The sequence below is a fragment of the Chrysemys picta genome, chromosome 4, assembly GCF_011386835.1.
Source record: "Chrysemys picta bellii isolate R12L10 chromosome 4, ASM1138683v2, whole genome shotgun sequence".
In the NCBI taxonomy this organism is placed as follows: Eukaryota; Metazoa; Chordata; order Testudines; family Emydidae; genus Chrysemys; species Chrysemys picta.
Genome location: NC_088794.1, coordinates 123,596,605 through 123,619,668, shown reverse-complemented (window position 1 = coordinate 123,619,668; position 23,064 = coordinate 123,596,605). Strand labels below are relative to the sequence as shown.

Sequence of the window (23,064 nt, the reverse complement as noted above, 5' to 3'; positions counted from 1 at the left end):
TATATGGAGTGAAACCTCCTGAGATGGCCAAAAAGCCTGTTCCTGAAATTATCAAGATGCCCCCCCCCCACCTTTGGTGGATGTGTCTGTTATGAGAGTCATAGCTAGTACTGGTTATAGAAAGGGAATCCCTCTGCATACATTTAGAGAGGGTCTAACCACCACTCGAGGGACTGAAGCACTCTTGCAGGTATGCTAATCAGCATGTCCAGTGGATGCCTGCTCAGTCAATATAACAAGGCCTGCAGAGCAGACATCTGAAGTGAATTCTAGCATGATGAGTCACGTACATGTACGAGGCCCCACGGCGCAGTAGTTGTAGGTAGAAGTGAACTGTTCTCTCCAGACTGGACTTGAGAGAGAGAGCAAGAGAGACACTATGGACTGAAATCTGTCCATAGGGAGGTAAGCCATGGCAGTTGTGTCTAGGTCCACTTTTATGAAGGTTATTTGTTGTGTTGGTTGTAATGTCAGTTTGTCCATATTTAGGTTCAAGTTTAGACAACAGATGTCTGATGACGAAGGTGCTGGTTTTGATATGGGTTCTTGATCTTCCATGAACTAGCCAATTGTCCAGGTAAGGAAATAGGAGGTGCAGATGTGCTGCTACCACTGTCATGCAATTGGTGAACATTCTTGGGATGGACGATAACCTGAAGGGAAGCATCGTAGACTGGTCCTGGTTGTTGCCTGCTATGAACTGACGTATTGCCACATGAAAGTACATGTCCTACAAAGCGACAGCAGCATACCAATTTCCAGGAAAGAGATAATGGAAGCAGGGGTGACTATACTGAGCTTGATTTTCTTGGTGAATTGGTTCAGTTTTCTTAGATCTAGAATGGGATGTAGGTGATCTGTCTTTTTGGGAATTGGGAAAAACTGGGAATAAAAACCTTTCCCTCTGTGTTGGTAAGGAAATATTCCTCTATCACTCCCAATTCCAAAAGAGATCATGCTTCCGAAGCAATATGGTCTTGTGAGATGGGTCTCTGAAAAGGAACAGGGAACATGGGTTGGCAAAGGGGAAGGAGGCAAATTGGATGACATCCCTCCTTTACTGTACTGAGCACCCATTTGTTCAATGTAATCTCTTTCCAACCATTGCAAAAGAGAGATACATGCAAGGGAGGGAGATGAGATATGGTTGGTATGCTGTCCATCCTGTCAGAATGTCTGCTTGGAAGCTGAAGTCTGACAAGAACGGATTGCTGTGGATAATACTGTCTGGCGACACCCAGGAGGTCCAGGCCTTCTATTGAAGATGTCCTGGAACCTCTGCTGATAAGAGGTTCTGTAGTATGACAGATTTAAACTGTTTCCTCTTTGTTACTGGGGTGGAGACGCTCCAGTGAATGAAGAGTCACACAGGAGTCTTTTGAAGCGTGAATGGCATCATCAGTTTTCTGGGGAAATAGTTTTAACACACTGAAGGATAAATCTTCCGTTGTAAAAATACACCTCTCTTAGGATGCCAGAGGTCTGCAGCCAAGAGGAGTATCTCATCGAGATGGCTGTAGCCACAGAGCATGAGGCACCATCAGCAGCATCAATAGCCACTTGAAGCAATGTTCACGCAGTGAGGTGCCTTTCAGGGATTATGGCTGAGAACTGTTCTCTCTACTCCTCAAGTAATTTGTTTGCAGATTTGAAAATTGCTGACTAATTAATAAGTGTGTATTTAGACAACAGAGCCTGGTAATTAGAAACCCTCATTTGAAGGCTGGTGGTAGTATAAGCCTTCGTGCCATATAAATCCAGTCTTTTAAACTTGTCTTTTGGAGTGGCTCTAGGGCAGGGGTGGGCAAACTATGGCCCGTGGACCACATCCGGCCCGCCACCCGTTTTAATCCAGCCATTGAGCTCCTGCTGGGGAGCGGGGTCTGGGGCTTGCCCCGCTCTGGCACTCCAGCCAGAGAGCAGGGTCAGGGGCCACTTTGCGCGGCTCCCGGAAGCAGCGGCATATCCCCCTTCTGGCCCCTATGCATAGGGGCAGCCAGGGTTCTCCACTCCACATGCTGCCCCCGCCCCAAGCGCCGCCCCTGTAGCTCCCATTGCCCGTGATTCGCGGCCAATGGGAGCTGCAGGGGTGGCACCTGCGGACAGGGCAGCGTGCAGCAGAGCTGCCTGGCGATGTCTCCGCGTAGGAGCTGGAGGGGGGCCTTGCTGCTGCTTCTGGGAGCCAACTGAGGTAAGCGCCGCTTGGAGCCTGCACCCCTGAGCGAACACTCCGCACCCCAACCCCTGCCCTGATCCCCCTCATACCCTCTGAACCCCTCGGTCCCAGCCTGGGGCACCATCCTGCACACCAAACCCCTCGGTCCCAGCCCCACCCCAGAACCCGTACCCCGAGCCAGAGCCCTCACTCAAACCCAATTTCATGAGCATTCATGGCCCACCATACAATTTCAATACCCAGATGTGGCCCTCGGGCCAAAAAGTTTGCCCACCCCTGCTCTAGGGTGAGCCTGCCTGGAATGCTCATTAGCTGCCGTAGTCACAAGGGAATCTGGGATCGGTGGGTAAAGAAACAGTCAAAATCTTGCTGAGGAACCTGCTAGTGTCTATCTATCCATTTGGCAGTGGGTGGAATAGAGGCTGGCATCTGCCAGAGGGTTTGGGCCAATTCCAGCAATGCTTCAATAATGGAAAGGGCAGGGCCAGAGGTCTGTAAGATGTCCAAGAGCTTGTGTGGGTTATCTTGTACAAGTGTGGGTAATGATGGCAAGGCCCCAACATTGGAGAGAAAAGACATCTGTCTTTCCAGGTGCAGATGAGAAAAATGTGGTCTTGGTACAGCTGCTACCTGGTTCAGCTATTTCTTACCCAAGCCCCAAGTTCATCTAGGCAGTGAGCAATTCATTTCAGTGATCTGGCTAGTCAGATGTGATGGAGACAGAGCTAGCTGTCAACAACCTTCCTAGCCATCTCACAAACACAGGGAACAGAAGAGGTTACACTACAGATCACGGTGACACCCTGCAACAGATGGAGCTCTTGGGGCAGAGGAACAATTGCCTACAGCCATCCTTTGCATTCTCTCAGAAAGAGAACAAAGCCATTCAAGAGCAGTTCCATCCACTCAGTTCTATCCACAAATGAACCAAGCCGATTTTCAGATAACAGTGGTGTGACAAAGTATAAAGCAGCATAGAGCACACAAGCGTCTTAAATTAAAGGTCAACCAAGGTCTAGGTTACCTCTCTTTCTCTCACCTCCCTCCTGCCCCAGTGCTAGTCAATTCCATATCCATTGTTTGGTAGCAATTTTGAAATTGAAAAATTGCCACCATTTTTATGCTTGTTTTCTTAACAAAAAGAAACTCCAGGTAATTGGAGCACTTGGTATTAAAATATTCTTGATCAGGCTCCACTGGTGGGTTCCTATAGAGTTCCTACCTCAACTTAAAGTCACTCCATTGTTGCAAACCACAATGGAGCACAGGCAAGAGCAATACCATCCTACCTTCCCTTGAAGGGAATCCTCCCAGGGATCCTGGATGGCAAAAGGTGGTATAATTTACACTACCCTGCACCAGCTTTGGAAAACCTAACTTCCATTCCATTCAAGAGTGAGCAAGAGACATACTGAAATACAGCTGAAAGCTAAGGGAAAGCAACAGAAATATTTTAAATTTGCTATGTGCCATACAAAAATGTACTCATTCATTATTGCTATATCAGTGTCCTCTTAAACACATTAACACAATTCTCAGTGAACAAAGCAACATCTCAATCCATGATTATTCAGTCAGAGTGGGATAATGAATCTCTGTGGGAGGTAAAATAATAAGAAACAAAATAGTTATCTGTCTCATGTGAATCTGGCAATCTGTACTATTTAGAAAGCCTTGAAAAAGAAGGGAAAAAAGACATAGCAGGACAGATCAGTTTCTTAGCATTCTGGAAGTCATCTGATCTGTCTGAATTTGGGATTTACATTGAAATCCATTATGTGAAAGAGCCCAGAAGCCTCAGATAGTCAGGTTTTCCCTGTGAGTCTAGAAGTCTGTTGAGTCTATCTATAATGAAGTATCAGGCACACTTTTCAGATTCAGTGACCAAGTTAAGAATTATACAGAATTTTGCTATAATCACTTGTATCATCCCTGATGTATGGTGAAATAGTTTAAAAAAAGAAAATAGGGACCAAACTGCCTTATTGCTATTGATTTTAATTGGCTTTAAGGGGAGCTGGATCAAGCCCAAATATTACTGTAGATGGAATCAGATTGCTATGGGACTCATCTGCTGAAGCGCTTTTCACTACACATAGTGGAAGTGGTCCACAGCTCCCATAAGGTAACAGCATTGTTATTAAACTGGAGTCTAGGTTCTATTTGTTGAGTTGTCTGAGGCTTGACCTATATACTAGATGAAGATACTCCAACAGGCTGTAGTTTTCCTGAACTACTTTTTCTTGGGTAGGATGGTCTTGCAGACTCTTTATTAAACTGATCCTTTCACATTGGTTTTTATAATATGAGGGGTTCAGATGTCTGGACCACTTTGCATGTGTCTGGTCCAAGACCAGAATTTGTACTAATATGAAAGAATGTATTTTCTTCTGTATATCAACTTCTAACAGCAATCTTATATGGAAGCCATATGGCCATGCTTCTGACTGTTTACCATGTGTTCAATATTTCCTTCAGTTCTCTCATCTTCTGTTATTGATGGGGATTTTTCTGGTTATATGAAAGTGCCTTGTATGGTCTTTGGCTTCTCCATGACTGGAAAATCTGTCCGTTTAGGAAATTCCCCTTGAGCCTTTTTGTCTCCAGGAGTAGGAATCCAGTCAATATAGTATCTTTAGAGGAAGATTTCATTTGAATGGATCCTTATTTACCTAACCACATGCCCTCAGAGTTAGGAAGTGGAGGTAACCGTCTCAATAACTGATTTTTTTTTGGTGATGTTTCCATCCCATCATATAAATATTCTTTGGGCATCTATTCCAATAAGAATTTAAGGAGCTCTCTACTTCCTGCCCATCAAGGAACTGACATGGAATGTTCTTGGAGTGGATAGAGGAAAGAGAAGGCCACACTGAGACACTGGTAGTTGGTCTAAGAATGAGATTGGCTTGCCTCTGCCTCCAAAGACCAAACATCTTTCAGAGGTGAGTTCTGGCCCATCTCATGTTAAATAGCTGAGAAACAAGAATAGGAATCCAGTCAAACTAGTATTCTTTAAAGAAACAGAAATCACAGTGTACAGAGGTATAAGGGCAAGAGTCCTTTTGGCACTGATTATGTTTTAAAATATATTTTGATTAAATATAATGCCACTGAAAGGGTCGGTAAAATGCCAGAATAGTAGTTGGAAGAGGAGGGAGAGAGGTAGGAATTTTTTATAGAGGAGGAAAATAAATCTAGTAGGTTTATGATTAAACATATTTCTGGATTTTAAATTCGAATCTTTGTTTTACAATGACAAATCTGAACACCACATTTCAAGGAAATCTTTAGAAAGGCATTGCTTGAATGAATTATTTTATATACTGGGTGTCAGTTAAGTCCTTGGCATCAGCAACTAGATTTCCCCAAGCACATCATCAACTGGCTGCAAATAAGAGTTTAATTTGTTTGCATGTGTAGGCATGTGCAGTTCCTACTGGAACTTCAGTTAGTATTTGCCATTTAATGATTTATTGGAAAAGATTAGATTTAATTAATGGTAAACATCATACAATAAAATAAATGCTATACCTTTCAGTTAGTAATTTACCGTTATATTGAAAGAGGAACAGATTTAGTAGTATTTACTACTACTACGGACAATATGCTGTATACTACTCTTAAGACACAATGTGAGTGATATGGCTACATCTGCATTTCTATTTTAAGTCTGTATTGTCACCAGGGAAATTGAAATGGCACTTAAGAACATATCTGAGTATGTGGGGAAAATGACGTCCTGAAGAGCTCTTTAATACAGCAGACCAACCCTTTTTCCTTTTAGCTTTTCCCAGCACATTATACAAACAGGGTGACATGCTCTATAACCCTGTATGTCTTAGGATGATGGGCTCAAACCTACTCTCACTGAAGTCAATGGCAAAACTTCCATTGATTTAATGGGAGCAGGATCAAATTTGATGTGATCACAGTTTTGTGGATGATTAACACTGCAGTGGATGTGACTTAAAACAGACAAGTCAAGACAACAAGGTTGGGAGGAGAATATGACTATTAAGGAATCCACCACTACATTTCTGAGGGTCTCCTGAAAGATTTCAAGAAGCTCAGGATAACTGTTTGCATTATAATTTTTTTAAGTAGATATATTTCTCTTAGTCTGAGGTATACTAGAAGCTGGTTTGTTAAAAAAAAAAAAAAAAAAAAGTAATAATTTGGGGTCAAATAAATTGGCAGTCTCTCTAAGTGTGTACGAACCAGCATTTGTATAGTCCACCATCGTGGCCCTCCCCAGTCAAATTTTCCCTAGACCCTGAGGTAGTCGTGGTGGGAAGGAAGGCACAGCTCAAGCTATCTGTCCAAGGCAGTAGGAGAGAATCGCTTCTGAATTACTGTCCTTGAGCTCCCCTAGAGCAGTATATGTTGCATTTCCTCTTTGCCTGGGAAACAAACAATTCCCAAGTGAGGGTTCCCCACTGAGTGAAGATGCCGTTTACCATTGAATCATGTAACTCTCGCTCACAATTGGTAATTAAATGCCTTCTGGAGGTGTCTACCAGTGAATTCTGGGTGGTAAACTGTCAATAGGGCAATATGGTTCTGGATACACAAGTTTCTCCATCTATAGAAACAGTCAACTCATGGGATGAATCTTGCCCTGCTCAGCTTGTTTATGGTTACTTGGTTGTTATGTTGTCGGACATTATCTGGGCACGCCAGGATTGTATGAATGGCGGGAATGCTTTGCAAGCTTCTGCTACTGCTCTCAGTTCCAAAAGATTTATGTGCATTCTGGCTGCCAAAGTAGACCAAGTGTCTTGCACTGTACGATTATCCATGTGGGCTCCCCAGCCTCTCAGGGAGGCATCTGTAATTATCGTTTTGTCAGGTGTGGGGGATAGAAAGGGAACTCCCATGCACATGTGTCCAGGGTTCCTCCACTATGTCAGTGAGGCCCTCATCTTACTGTGGATTGTCACTATGGTGTTCGTGCTGTGCTTATTCAACATATAATTTTTTTGAGCCAAGCTTGTAGGCAAGGAAGGTGGAGACTAGTGAATGGCATCACGTAAATATATAACACCATATGACCCAGGAGAGTGAGCTAGATCCAAACTGATATTCGAGGGCTGTGCAGAACTAAGTCTATCAGAGTGATCACAGTGTGAAATCTGTCCTTGGGGAGGTAGAGGTTTCCCCTGATTGAATCTAGTGTCATTCATATAAATTCTGTGGTCTGCATCCAAGTACGGGTAGACTTCTCCATGTCTATGCATATTTCCACGGGTGGTAGAAGGTGGTGCAATACCTGCCAGTCAGAAGCCTGTCGTCCAAGAATGGGAAGATGGTGAAGCTACCTTGTCTGAGCTGAGCTGAGCTGCGCTGCTACTACTGAGAACACTTTGTGAAGACTCTGGAAGCTGTAGCTAACCCAAATGGGAGGACCCAGTATTGGCTGTGGTGGGAACCCACCACAAACCTGAGGAATCATCTGTGGAAGGGGTGAATATCCAGATGAAAATATACATCTTTCATACGGAGAGCTGTGAACCATGTGTCTCTTTCTAGGGATGTATTATTGGTGCCACTGTAAGCACATGGAATTTCAGTTTGCAAATAAAAATGTTGAGCCAACCCAAGTTGGGAATGGATCTCCAGCTTCTTTTCTCCTTGGGAACTAGGAAATAGTTTGAATAGAACCCTCCACCCCTCCCCCCCAATGTTGAGGGTGTACTTGCTCTATTGCTCCTTTTGGAGAAGAGATTCTACCTCTTGAAGGAGGATACGCTCATAAGAATGGTCCCTGAAAAGGGTCAGGGAATGGGGTTTTGGAGGAGGTGGGAGGCAAAACTCAATGGTATAGCTGGAATGGATGATATCCAGCACACACTTGTCTGATATCACCCTCCAATTGTGTGAAAATTTTGCTAGGCATCCCCCGAAGTGGATCTCAGAATCAAGTAGAGATGTCATCAATATTGTATTGCAGCTCTCAGGCATCTAGTCAAAAATATCTCTTGGTTGGGGGAGGAGGTTGGGTAGCTGTGGTTGAAGTGGAAGGTATCTTGGCCTCTGCATTTTCTGTCATTTGTGAGGTGGCTCATAAGAGTGCTGGTGATAGAAAGATTGAAGTAAGTGCCTCGGTTTGTATGGCTGTTCATGGCATTTTCTCTTTGGGGCCAGTTGTACATATACCCAGGGAGTGGAGGGCTGCCCTGGAGTCCTTCACCAAGTGTAAAGACTCATTTGTCTTCTCACTGAATGAGCCTAAACAAAGGTCAAGTCCCTACAAATGTTTTGGATCTCCATGGAAAACCCCGAAGACTGCAGCCATGATTCCCACTACACAATTCCCACTGGTTGTTGCCATGGATCTTCTTGTTGCATCATCCACAGCTTATAATGAAGTTTTGGCCACTAGTTTGCCCTCATCAATAAAGGCTCGAAATTGAGCTCTGTCCTCCTGAGATAACTTGTCCCTAAAGTCCAGGAACTTAGAGTAATTCAGGAAATTGTATTTGGTGATAAGGGCCCAATAGTCTGAGATTCTAAACTGAAGGCTGGTAGATGTGAACACATTCCTCTCCACAAGATCTAGAGACTTTGGCTTCCTTATCTGCAGGAGTGGTGCTTGGATGTTGCTGTCTGGATATTTTCAGAGCTGCCTGGACCACTAAGGAGTTCAGGGCAGGGTGGGTGAACATGAATTCCACTCCCTTACCTGGTACAAAGTACCACTTTTCTACCCTCTTGGGAGTCAGGGCAGGTAGCCAGTGTGTGCCATTCAGCCATTGCTGGTTCTAGTATGGCTTCATTTACCGGGAGCACAACCTGACTGGATCTCAGACTGTAGGATATCCAGGAACGGAATAAATAGGGACCAGCATCCGAAGAAGTACCTTTTACCAGATTCTGTGGGCTTCCCTGAAGCATCACCATAATTCTCAGTTTATTCTAAGCTTTCAAACTACCCCTGCACTGCAGCATCATGCATATATCAGTTTACTGCTTTATCTGTTCTATGGGTAGGGTCACAGCCTTGTGGAGTTTGAGATTTTGAAAGTGTCTCATACTATTATGGGGTTCATAACCCTTTCTCCCCTGCAATTTATATCCCTTTTTCGAAGGGAGATTCAATTTTTTAAAAAATTTACTCCTGACTAAATTAAATCCTGGGCTATACATGAAAGACTGAAGAAAACATTGAAAGGAGGCTGATACAAGCATATATCTTATGGATAAGGCTATGATTTAGTCATGAGTATTTTAGTAAAAGTCATGGACAGGTCAGGGGCAATAAACAAAAATTCACAGCCCCTGACCTGTCCATGACTTGTACTATAAATACCCCTGACTAAAACTTATCTGGAGGGCTGCTACTCTTGGGGGGTGGCGCTGCTCAGGAGAGTCCAGTGGGCTCAGGGCCAGAGGCACCAGCTTCCGGGGGCTGCTGACCAGCGGCTACTCCAGTCATCCCCCTGCTCCGGCTGCCCCTGGGCCAGGGGCCGCCAAGCTGCGACTGCTCCATCCGCCCCCAGGACTGCTGCTCAGGCAGTCCCTGGGGCCACCTAAGCAGGCCCCAGGGCCGCCCGAGCAGCTGGCTTCAGAGCTGCTCCAGCAGCGGCCAGTGTGGCTGTCGCTGGGGCTGCCTGAGCAGGTGGCCCTGGGGTCAGCCACACTGGCTGCTGTAGAAGTCATGGAAAAAATCACAGAATCCATGACTTCCGTGACCTCTATGACAGACACATAGACCTACTTATAGATTTATTTTTTCTTTTGAATTTTAGTTCTCACCTTCTTTTCCTTATTTCACATTCTCTCTGAACTTTTTTTGTGCATCATTTTTCACATTCCTCATGTAATTGTTCCTCTCCTCCATATCTCTGCTTTCCTTCTCCCAAAGTCTTTGATTTCCCATAACCCCTAGACTCTCTTAAGGTAGCTTTGCAAAATCATCGTAACAGAGTATCTGCATGGGAACAAAATATACTTCCCAAGCCTTACTATGGGAAGGGGAATCACAAGACTATTTAACTCACCTGTCTAAACAAAACAAAAAAACCCAAACATCAAATCTGCCAAGACAAAACAAAAACCCCTGTGAAGTTTACAGAGACCCTGAACACCACGCTAGAAGGGAATTCAAGACTGACTTTATTTCCTGCTCCCACAGGCTTATACCTCCCTGCTATATTCCCCCTCACGCTCTATCTTCTCACAAGTAACACCACAAAAAATTCCTAATCCCTTGCTTTCAAGCCACAAAGCAACCTGTTGGAGGGTTGTCCTAAGTGAAATGCCAACACAGTAATGTTGGAGTCAAGCTTTGCAATGCAGAGCATGTGACCGGGTTTGAAATTGGACAAAACAATTTGGCCTCAGGGTAGCATTCACATTTTTTCCTTCTTCAAGGAGGTACATCTTACCTTTGCTTCCATACTGCTCTGGGGGCAGATCATAAGGCACAGGAAAAGATGTCACTGGCTCATTACTTCCTGAAAACATTTTCTTCTTCACATGGAAGTAACCTGTATCCAATCCCTGTGAAAAATACACAGGAAATGATTTACTTTTTTTTTTAGTTTTTTTTTTTTTTTAGTTTTATGAAAGTAAAACATTCAACTTATCACAGCGTGGATTTCCTTCACCATCAAAGAGAGTAGCTAAAAAAAAGTTTTCCTTCTCTTTCTGGGGTATAAACAGTGTACCAAAGCCTGCTCCTATCTTGAGAGCCCAGTCTCCCTTCCCTGCTCCAGTCCTTTCTTCCTCTTTTGATAACCACCATCTTGGCCCTGCATGTGGAATAAGTACTATCTGCACCCACCCGCCTTGTCACGTAAGCCTCTACTAATCCAATTCTATACTCAAGCAGGGAAAACAAGGCGGTGGGAGTTGTCTTTACCTGGAAAGCCCCGTACAAACTGCCCGAGATTCTTGTAGGACCCAGATGGGCAGTGTATCCAGTTACAGCCTGAAGAGATGGTTTTGCACATAAACCGAGTCATGGTCACATGACATGGAAGCCTTATGATGAAAAATTTAATGTGGAGAAAATATTTCTCCTTTCTTTCCTCTGCTTAATTTTATCACAAACTTATTATTTAGATGACAGAAGTGTGTGTTATTCAGTATGGCGTTAAAATCCAAGTAAAACCACTACACTAGTAATGAGGACACAAACATCTCTTCAAAAGACAAATCTCCCAGGCACTTTTGGATAATGTAGCACTATTATGCTGTGAAGTTCACTGAAGCTTTGAAAACTCTGGTATGAAAAAAATAAACCTCTAAGTGTATTACAAAGTTTGGCAACTGGCATCACTATACAGAATGGACACTTAGAGGTTAGCGATTTGGGGGGGAGGGGGAGGGAAGAGAGCTATCCGTGTATGCAGTACAAGGAAGACAAGGTGTCCTTGAAATGTTTCACATAGATTTGGCAGATGCTATTAGGTTAGCTATCAGGTCAATGGAATTCCATTATCAGACTTTTGTAACAAATTACTCAAAACCAACCCTTTTAGAAATTGAGACTCCTTTGGGTTGCGTGTGAAAATAGCATCAGTCTATTTTTTTTAAATGAAACTAATCTAAAAAAAATTAAATATTTGAAAAAAAAAAAAACAAGAAAACTTTTGAAGAGAATATTCTAAGACTGAGAATAAACTTCCATCCTTTTGACATAAACAGTCCTCTACAAACACCATCATAGCTGTGCTGTTTGTTAATCTTTGACATCTGGCGTTATTTGAGTTTTGCTAGATTCCTGGATTGTTTCTGTAACAATGGAAGCACAGTGTCAAATAGCCCTTGAGTTAAACCTTTGTTTATGGCATAATTAACTGAAATTATTGGTTGAAATGACAGGAGCATTTATGTACAGTAATCCTCAACTACTTCGTGGTGTTCTCTACTGAATTTTTACTTGATCAAAATGTTGTTGTTTTGAAAAGTGAATGGTATGTATTACCATGCATTATATTGTAACATGGAAGACTGATGTAGAAAAATGGTCTTTGATGTTTTTTCTTGATATTCTGGAAACTCTGAAGGTATTCATGACACCTCATCTCAGTTAGTAATAGAGGGAAGGAAAGAAAGTTACACTAGGGTGGCTCCTGATGGTCAGTCCATGAAATAATGTAGAACTTAATTTGGAGGCAGATGTCCATTTTGTCCCATGACTGAAAGTAATGAGCATCCATGAGCTATTGAGATAGAAGGCAAGAAGGTAGGAGATGGTACCTAAGTGATAACGGACACTTTTATCTAATAAAGGAGGACAGAACAAGGCCCTTGGGGCAGATGGGCAGCTTTGATTTAAAAGGAAAACTTTGATTTCAAACCAAAGGTTAGTCTTGGAAAGCCAACTTGAAAAGTTTGTCCAACAGATATGCTTACATGAACCAATGTCCATGTCAAATGTACCCCAGAGGGCTAGGGCATTCCCCGCAAGCAACGTATATTGTTGTAACTGGGCAAGGGCCACTAAAGTTAAGGAAGTGAGTGAATAAGCTGAGATGTGCAAGTTGGAAAGTAGGAATGCTGACTGGAAGACGTTTCAATGACCAAGTTATATAACTGACTAGGAGAACATAAAGGAGAGAAGACCATCTATAGACTCATCAAGGTAAGAGAGAAAATGATGAGAGATGTGAATGAGTTTGTTAACAATGAATATGGAGCATTGCAAATGAATGATGAACCAATTAACAAAGTTTGGAGTGACTATTTGGAAGAGCGATGAATGAGGAGAATCCAAGGGAGGAATTAAAAACATTTAAGCTGAACCAGGGCATGATATATTGCATACAGGAAGAAGGCACTTAGGAAAAATGAAAACAGAGAAAGTACCTGGGACAGATGAAGTACCAGTGGTTATGGTGAAGAAATTGGGAGGGAAAGGCATTAATATCTCACAAGTCCGTACAATGGTATTCTCAAGAAAGGAAAAATGCCAAATGAATGCTGTTAAAGTCTTGTGGAGCCTATTTTTAAACACAAAGGAGATACTACACTGTGTGCTAATTATTGCCCAATTAAGCAGACATCACATGCTAGGAAAGTACAGGAGAAGATTACTGAAAAGTGTCTGCATAGGATGGTTGAAACTTGGAAGAGTCAGTACAGATTCATTCCAGGAAGGAGTATAATTGATGCCGTATTTGCTCTACAAATTCTCATGGAGAAGTTCAGAGATTATGGACAGCAACTGGGTATAGTCTTTGTGGACCTGAAGGTGTACAATAGCATACCGTGAGAACTAGTTTGGTGGAGCCTGAGACAGAGACGTGTGTCCAGTGAACATTGGTCTGCATCAGGAATCAGCATAGAGTCCTTTTTTGTTTGCTGTTAAGGATATAAGTGGGAGTACAGAATGAGAGCTGCTTTGAAACATGCTGTTCACTGATGACTTAGTGATATGTGTGGAAGACTGTGAGACCCTATGAACTAAGCCAACTATGAACAATGGCAACCTGGTTTTGAGTGCACTGCATTAAGAATGAATATTGGTAAGATAGAGGCCATGATTACTGAGGGAGGAGGTTTCACCATAAAGGCTATCACAGGCAGAGAGCAGCTGCTTCTACAGAGTCTCTATTTATCTATTTTAGTTTCATCTATAGCAGTGGTTTTTAACCCCATAGTCCCTGGGCTATGTCTAAGGGGTCTGTGAAAGGTTGCTGTTAACATAGAACAGTGGTTTTCAACCTGTGGTCTGCAGACCGCTGGGGATCCGCAGACTATGTCTAAGTTTTCCACAGGGGTCCACAACTCCAAATGAAATTTTTTAGGGTCCACAAATAAAAAAAGACTGAAAACCACTATTCTATTGCATTCACCACTGAAATTCTAAGTGTCAATCTTCGTTCTATAGATGAACCTGGATGCCTCTAAAAGCATCTGGAAAAAAGGAGGGAGAACCGGCATAATTAGGTACCCTTAGGGACAGCTAAGAGGAGGAGAGATAAGATTTGTTCTCAGGGAGTGGAGCTACCAGTGGAACAATTAATTGTTTCTCATGTAAACAATTGGTGCAGTTACCACTATGAAGTTCAGCAACTGCGAATAGGAGGGCTGGAGGTCTATGAGATACTCTATCAGTATGTGGTCCACATTATGAAAAAGTCTGAGAGTCCCCAGATCTAGATAATTTATTCTAGGGCTCTGTGCAGGAAATCCAGGGACAAGAAAGGAGCAGAAACAGAAAATACATATAATTAATTTGTTGGGAGTCAGTTGGCTTCTTGAGAATTTATCAGATGTATCCACTGGCTGTTTCACAACCAGTAGCATAGATATCAAGTCCTTATGGGTACATTTAACTTAACAGATAAGTGTATAATTTGTAAACGATGCATTTTCTCTCATGTCACTTTAAGAACAAAAAGTACATACAGTTCAGAAAGCTGATGAGTCATTTATTTAAGAATAAAGCACAACTTGGATCAAATAATAGCTTTGAAAGTTCGATCTACAGATTTTTTTTTTCTTATTGCTACAGATTTTAGCATTTAACAATTTCTAGCATTTCAGAGAGAGAAAAGGAAATGAAAACAGGTAACATTAAAATCATTTAAAACCAGCAACTTTTATAGAAAGCTACTGTAATAATAAAGTAAGTATTAGATGCATGTACTTCTTGGCCTGGTCTTCTCAGAATGCTCATATTGGACTACAGGTCTAGCTGTATTTACACTGACACACAAATACACTGCAAATCTCAGTAAAACCATCCGTCCTGGAGCATGAGACTACATACCCATATATTCACTGTGCCAGAACACACACACAGAAAACCAAAACAAAAAGGATGGAAAGGGAAGCTCTCTGAATTTACTCATAGGAAATGTTTTTGTTTTACATCCAGTTTAACCAGGCTTTTCAACATACAGTCAAACTAGAACATTTTATGAAAAGTATGATGTATTCCGAGTGGATACTCTTCATATCTAATGTTGCTGTTAGCTCTAGGTGAATAGTCTCATAATCCTAGAATGACAATCAGCCAAAAACTAATCCAATGCACACTACTCTTGTCAAATAAAATAAAGCAGGCCAAACTCTCTCTGACTCAATACTTGAGAAAAAACTCAGAGAGTCATGATATCACCTGCCATGTTCCAGGTGGGCCTTGAGTGGTTGATTGGAGGGAAGGCTTTGAGCCGGGCCAACTGCTTCGAGCCAGGAGCCTTATAAAAAAGCAGCTGGTTGCAAACCGAGTGACAGGCGAACAGAGGGAGTTTGCCTGGGAGTTTGCTGGGGGGGAGGGAGGAGGACAGGGGGTTCCCACAAAGTGGGGTGGTTTTTTTTTTTTTTTGGCCTTTCAGGCTTTTGTGAGCAGTAAATACAACATCTGAGGTGGTTCTTAGAAGGAAGACATTATGCATAGTGAGCGATCAGCTGTTGTGACCTGCACAGGATGTATCATGTTTGTCTTTCTCCCAGAGGATAGAAGCGACTTCGTCTGTACGAAGTGAAAGCTGGTCTCCATATTGGAAGAGAAGGTTAAAGGACCAGCGACCCAGGTATCAACCCTGCGTTGCATCAGAGAAAATGAAGACTTTCTGGATAGAAGTCAGCATTTGGTACTGCGAGCACAGCTGCTGAAGAATCAGAGAGCAGTGCAGAACGGGGAAGAAAATTGGCAGCATGTAATAGAAGAAAAAAGAGGAGAACCCATGTACCCCCAATGCAGACAGAGGTAAGAAACCATTTTCAGGCTCTCTGCACAGGTACTGCAGTGGAGAAGGGTTTAGAAGACTCATCTAAGGGAAGGGATCAGAAGGAGACCACATCAATCCGAAGGCATGGGATGCATTGTCCCAGGGGGTTCCACGACCACCACTCCCAAGAGGAGGAAATGGGTGGTGGTGGTTGGGGACTCCCTCCTAAGAGGGACAGAGTCCTCCATCTACAGTCCAGACCAGGAAACTCGAGCTAGAAACCCGGAGCTAGAATTCAGGATGTGATGGAGTGTTTACTGAAACTGATCAAGACCTCGGACTGCTACCCCTTCCTACTTCTCCACGTGGGCACCAATGATACTGCCAAGAATGACCTTGAGCGAGTCACTGCAAACTACATGGCTCTGGGAAGAAGGATAAAGGAGTTTGAGGTGCAAGTCATGTTCTTGTCCATCCTCCCTGTTGAAGGAAAAGGCCCAGGTAGGGACCATCGAATTGTGGGGGTAAATGTGTGGTTATGCAGGTAGCGTCGGAGAGAGGGCTTTGGATTCTTCGACCATAGGATGTTGTTCCAGGAAGAAGGATTGCTAGGAAGAGATGGAATCCACCCAATGAAGAGAGGGAAGAGCATCTTCACAGGCAGGCTTACTAACCTAGTGAGGAGGGCTTTAAACTAGGCCCACCGGGAGATGGCGACCTAAGCCCAGAGGTAGTGGGGAAGTGGGATACTGGAAGGAAACAAAAGGAGGAAGTGCAACAGGGGAGGCCTCCTGATTCATACTGAGAAAATAGGGCAATCGTCTAGTTATCTTAGATGCCTGTACACGAATGCAAGAAGCCTGAGAAACAAGCAGGAAGAACTGGAAGTCCTGGCACAGTCAAGGAACTATGATCTGATTGGAATAACAGAGACTTGGTGGGTAACTCACATGACTGGAGCACTGTCATGGATGGGTATAAACTGTTCAGGAAGGACAGGCGGGGGTGAAAAGCTGAAGGAGTTGCATTACATGTAAGAGAGCAGTATGACTACTTATAGTTCCAGTATGAAACTGGAGAAAAGCCTGTTGAGAGTCTGGGTTAAGTTTAGAGGTGAGAGCAACAAGGGTGATGTTGTGGTGGTCGTCTGCTATAGACCACCAGACAAGGAGGATAAGGTAGATGAGGCTTTCTTCGGACAACCAACAGAAGTTTCCAGATCACAGGCCCTGGCTCTCAGGGGGGATTTCAATCACCCTGACATCTGCTGGGAGAGCAATACAGCAGTGCACAGACAATCTGGAACGTTTTTGGAGAGTTTTGGGGACAACTTCCTGGTACAAGTGCTGGAGGAACCAACTAGGGGAAGTGCTCCTCTTGACCTGCTGCTCCCAAACAAGAAAGAATTGGTAGGGGAAGTAGAAGTGGGTGGCAACCTGGGCAGCAGTGACCATTAGATGGTTGAATTCAGGATCCTGACAGAAGGAAGAAAGGAGAGCAGCAGAATACGGACCCTGAACTTCAGAAAAAGAAACTTTGACTCCCTCAGGAAACTGATGGGCAGGATCCCCTGGGAGGCTAGTATGAGGGGGAAAGGAGTCCAGGAGAGTTGGGTTTATTTTAAAGAAGCCTTCTTGAGAGTGCAGGAACAAACCATCCTGATGTGCAGAAAGAATAGCAAATATGGCAGGCGACCAGCTTGGCTTAACAGAGAAATCTTCGGTGAGATTAAACACAAAAAGGAAGCTTACAAGAAGTGGAAACTTGGACAGATCACTAGGGAGGAGTCTAAAAATATTAATCGAGCATGCACGGGTGTAATCAGGAAGGCCAAAGCACAACTGGAGTTACAGCTAACAAGGAATGTGAAGGGTAACAAGAAGGTTTCTGCAGGTATGTTAGCAACAAGAAGATGATCAGAGAAAGTGTTGGACTCTTACTGAGTGGGGGAGGCAATCTAGTGACAGATGATGTGGAAAAAGATGATGTATTCAATGCTTTTTTTGCCTCGGTCTTCACAGACAAGGTCAGCTCCCAGACTGCTGCACTGGGCAGCACAGTCTGGGGAGGAGGTGAGCAGCCCTCAGTGGTGAAAGAACAGGTTAAGGACTATTTAGAAAAGCTAGACATGCACAAATCCATGGGGCCGGATCTAATGCATCCAAGGGTGCTGAGGAAGTTGGCTGATGTGATTGCAGAGCAATTGGCCATTATCTTTGAAAACTCGTGGCGATTGGGGGAGGTCCTGGACGATTGGAAAAAGGCAAATGTAGCGACCATCTTTAAAAATGTAAGAAGGAGAATCCGGGGAACTACAGACCAGTCAGCCTCACCTCACTCCCTGAAAAAATCATGGAGCAGGTCCTCAAGGAATCCATATTGAAGCACTTGGAGGAGAGGAAGGTGATCAGGAACAGTCAACATGGATTCACCGAGGGCAAGTCATGCCTGACCAACTTAATTGCCTTCTGTGATGAGATAACTGGCTCTGTGGATATGGGGAAAGTGGTGGATGTGATATATCTTTATTTTAGCAAAGCTTTTGATACGGTCTCCCACCTTTTTCTTGACAGCAAGTTAAAAACGTATGGATTGGATGAATGGACTATAAAGTGGATAGAAAGCTGGCTAGATTGTCAGGCTCAACGAGTAGTGATCAACGGTTCAATGTCTAGTTGGCAGCCGGTATCAAGCAGTATGCCCCTGGGGTCTGTGCTGTGGCCGGTTTTGTTCAACATCTTCATTAACGATCTGGATGATGGGATGGATTGCACCTCAGCAAGTTTGCAGATGACACTAAGCTGGGCAGAGAGAGAGAGAGATACGCTGAGCTCCTACCATTGCAAGCATCAGTGAAGGAAACTGCCTCATGTCCAGCCAGACCTCATGTCAATGATCCCTGTATTCTCCTCTTTCCTCCACGAAAAACAAACAAAACAAACAAAACAAAAAATTTCTACATGGTAGGATTAGTGCGCAATTTTAGGGAAAATTTCCTAGCATAAACAAAGGCTCTGACTTTTTTCAAATTCCTTGGGGTTCCTATTCTCATGTGTCTTCGGATTTGAAGAAACAGACTTATATATCCTCAACCTCCTGCCTGTGAATAAATTGTTTCCACCCTTCTGCAATAAATTAAAGCAGCTGGTGGAAGGAGAACACACTTATTTTACATCTATTATTTCAAGCCCTGTGTCTGCAGCAGATATTGGAAACTAGTGTTGGGTGTTATGTTCACATTTGCAGGGTTTTCTTTGCAACCGTAAGGGCTACAGCCTTTTCAAAACAAGATATCACTTGGATTTTGCAGATTCTGATGAAACTCACGGGGCTGACTCTTCTCAAGCAACAGGAGGCGGTCCCAACTTTTACTGAAGGGTTGGAAGGGATGTTGGCCTATCAGACTCCTCCTGTGGAAGATGGATTTCTGGTTGGTTTAGTGTGGATTTAAATCTGGTTTGTTTGAATAGGTTTCCTCTGTAATACTTTTTACTCTATTAATAAATATATGTGCTTGAAAAAGCGGTGTGGTCACTGCTAAATACCACTGTCATTGTCCTCTCCATCACTCATGAAGGAGGGGGTTTGCCCCACACCACCCAGCTCTGGGTCCTGCCTTCCCACTGGTTCCCCTTTCCCACAATCAAACTGATTGTGGGCAGCCCCTCCCACTTCCTGGTTGCGAGCAGGTCAGGACACCCCTCTGCAATAGGGGAGGCAATAACTAGCAGAACTGGGTGGTGTAATGGCAGAGCTCCGTCCCTGCTGGCATGATGGACTGACGATGGGCCGGCCAAATTTGAGTCGCGCTGCAACCTGGCACATGGGGTCCTATTCCCTGTCTCCATTTTGCTCCCCCGTAGACACAGGCTCCACCCCAAAGGGAGCCCATACACCAGGATCCTCATGGTCACAGGCTCCAGCTCCATCCCACACTACCCAGCTCTGGTTACATCCCAAACATATTGGCATATGGAGGCACATGACTTTCCAAATTACACATGTGCAACGTATAGGGTTGTCAGCTAGCTATTATTATTGAGTGGCCCTGGGGAAACCAGTTTATTTCTACTTGTTACTCAAGTCATCAGATTCTGAAATAAGCATAGTCCCTTTGGCTGAGGGGACTTTTACCTCTGCTAGTCCCCACCTGTGTTTTTTTAATTGTGTGTTTTTAAGACTGATAAATGCATATATGTGGCAAAACAAGAAAACAGAGCAGGAATCCACTACCTACACATGCTGGCCTTTGTTCCATCAGTAGTAGCTGAGTAGATGTGTGTTAATAATGCAAAGAGATCTGTCCTTTAAATGCCTCACCCCGTCTCAAGTAAGCTCACTTTGCTTGGCAGCAGCTGTAGACAGCAAAAGCCAGTTTGCTAGAACGTTGTTCACTCCCTTTAGCTCAGCTGCTGACAAAAAGTCATCAAATAAATCTTGACCCAGCCAGGCGATAGTTTCTGCCTGAGTCACTTCATGTCTATCATCAACAGTTATTAAAATGAGCTTCTTTTTCCTATTTCTTATAGAGTTTATTGAAACCAAAATGATCACCCCTTCTAGTCAATTATGAGGTTTTCTAATTTCACAACCCAGCATTGTCACTAAATGTTCTGTTGTACATCAGGAGAACACCATTTGAGGGTGTTATTACAAGTCTTAGATAATTCATAAGGACTTCTGAGAGCAACATATTTTGCTTCCCTATGATTTTAGTGATTAAAAAAATCAGGGAAATGCTGCCACCACTATTGGAAGTCACCCAGTACTTGCTTTCAATTGCTTAGTAAGTGTCAAGAGTGTGATGCGGCACTTCTCCCATGATAAAAAGCCTCAGCAGGAAACTATCAATTCTATTGTAGCAATTAGAGACTGTAATTACCAAATTATTATGCATAAATATTTTCGTAAAATCTCATTCTTTAAAAATGCTCTGTTGGTTAGTTATATACTGTCAAATTAAATGATGAAATTATGTGCTTGGTGGACATGATCTTGGAGGGATGAAGAGAAATTTTGTTCCCATGAAGACACACCTAAGAATTTTTAGTCTATAGATTGTTTTCTCTGGCAGCCAGAGAATCATCTCCCTGAATAGGGATGAATTTTGTAGGCCTTTAGGCAGGAGGGAATTTGAATGCTTTCTGAACATAGACCAACTGTTGATGCTGCTCTCATTTTGATAGCAACAGATTCATGTAGCACTATCCAGCCTTTGAGGATTTGTTTTGTTTTCTACCTAGGAATTATTTTTAGCGTGCTCATCTACAAAAAAGTATAACACAAAGCAGCAATAACAACATACTAACACTTTGCAATTATATTGCATTTTTTATCTGAAGATTTCACAAGCTTTACAAATCTATCCCTGTTTTGCATGGAAACTGAGGCTCACACAGGTTAAAGCCAAAATTTTCAAACACATGTTCTCTAAATGTGGGTACCCAACCAGACATAGCTAAGTCTTGATTGACAGAGGTGATAAGTACATGCAACTTCTACTGACTTCAACTGGATTTGTACATGCTTAATCTCTCTGAAAAATCAGACCATAAGTGTTAAGGTAACTAAAAACTGAGATACGCAAATTTAGTGGATGTACAGTATTTGAACATTTTTGCCTATTTGCCCTACAATGAGCCAAATAGCAGAGTAAGAAAGGAACCCAGGCTTCCTGACTCTCAGTACTCTGCTCTACTCCTTCCCCTCATATTATCTCTCAGAACAGAGATTTTATCTACTGAGCATATCCAGTAGCAATGCTTCAACTTTCCAATTTTGCCTTTGATAACTAGACTGGAAACTACTGATACCATAGTAACAAAGAAATTTGAAAATCTGCTCTTTCAAAGCAGTGAGTCTGGGAAAGGGCAAGGTGGAACTGTCCAATGGCCATCATCAGTGGATTTCAGGAAAGTGATCAGAGTGGATTAGAAATTTTATTTTCAGCTCCAAATGACAAATTGTGTGTGACAAAATATGCTTCTCCCTTTCTGAACCCACAGGACATTGTACTCAACAAAATGGGTGCAGCAAAAGAGCTTAAAAGTAGAGATTAATTAGCTCTGAAAGTATGACAACACATTTCTGCTGAGTTACGCAGAATCTCAGCCCAGACTCAGGCTAAGTCTACACTACCCGCCTGAATTGGCGGGTAGAAATCGATCTCTCGGGGATCGAATTATCGCGTCTCGTCGGGACGTGACAATCGATCCCCGAATCGACGCTCTTACTCCACCAGCGGAGGTGGGAGTAAGCGCCGTCGACGGGGAGCCGCGGAGGTCAATTTTGCCGCCGTCCTCACAGCGGGGTAAGTCGGCTCCGATACGTCGAATTCAGCTACGCTATTCGCGTAGCTGAATTTGCGTATCTTAAATCGACCCCCCCTGTAGTGAAGACCTGCCCTCAGAGAGTAATCTCAGAGCGGAGCTAGCAAAAGATTCTGAATCTTATCCATAAAGTATTGCATATTACTGTATTTATCATAAGGAGACTATGAAAACCCATCTAGGTACCAAATTCCTGCCTGATATATGGGTAAACATATGGGTTTTCTTTAAAGCACTAAGTTCTATAACTCTAAAAAAACTACTAAACCCCCAAAAATTAAACAAAAGAAATAATAAACAAGTATACAATGGGATAGAATAATGTGGTTACAGACTTTTTTGTAAGATATCAGCATTTGCAGACTGTCACAGTATCTAGGCTTTCGTTGCTGAATTATGAACTTACAAATGCTGAAGGCAGGAAAAGGACTCCAAGTTCATATGAACGAATCATCAGTTGTGTGCCGTTTTTCTCCAGAGCTCCCCAGGCAGCTTTGGAAAGATTGGCACTGCAAAGAGAGACAGACAGCAGGTCAGTGTGGCACAATCTTCACAGCAGCAAAACACTCAAATACTACAGCTGCAACAACAATGTACTTGAATTAGAAGTAAAACCTTTCCCCAACCAGAAAGTCCTTTCACAAAGAGAATAATTAGGGCCTTGATCCTCATTACTATTCCCTCAGTGCAGTGGGGAACTGTGTAAGTGCCACATAACAGGGAAGTAGTGCAGTACATATATAGATAAGTACTATGTATTATGAAATTCAATATGAATTTAGTATAGTTGATGCTCCCAGATTCACAATGTGCAAATAACCAACTTCAGCCTTTGCATTATTAGGTGGGAACCTGAATAAGGAATCGTGACTAACCAACCACATTTGGCCTTTTCCCTTATCTATCATCCCTGGAGATGAAAGGATCT

At 43.1% G+C, this 23,064-nt stretch overlaps 1 protein-coding gene and 1 long non-coding RNA gene across 4 annotated transcripts in view; one reads left to right on the top strand and one right to left on the bottom strand.

Annotated features, from left to right (window-relative positions):
* Window positions 1–23,064, bottom strand: part of TDP1 (tyrosyl-DNA phosphodiesterase 1) — a 108,642-nt gene that overhangs the window by 11,460 nt on the left and 74,118 nt on the right. For 2 of the 3 annotated variants that reach the window (XM_008165717.4, XM_065595580.1), the window contains 2 exons: window positions 22,543–22,645; window positions 10,567–10,681 (listed from right to left, as the gene is read on the bottom strand). In XM_008165717.4, coding sequence (XP_008163939.1) covers window positions 10,567–10,681; window positions 22,543–22,645 — 218 coding nt within the window. Of the gene's footprint in view, window positions 1–10,566; window positions 10,682–14,546; window positions 19,218–22,542; window positions 22,646–23,064 lie in introns of those variants that run through there. The other variant, XM_042858591.2, reaches the window with a different exon arrangement.
* Window positions 1–23,064, top strand: part of LOC103305919 (uncharacterized) — a 111,646-nt gene that overhangs the window by 40,523 nt on the left and 48,059 nt on the right. The gene's annotated exons all lie outside the window — the stretch shown is intronic.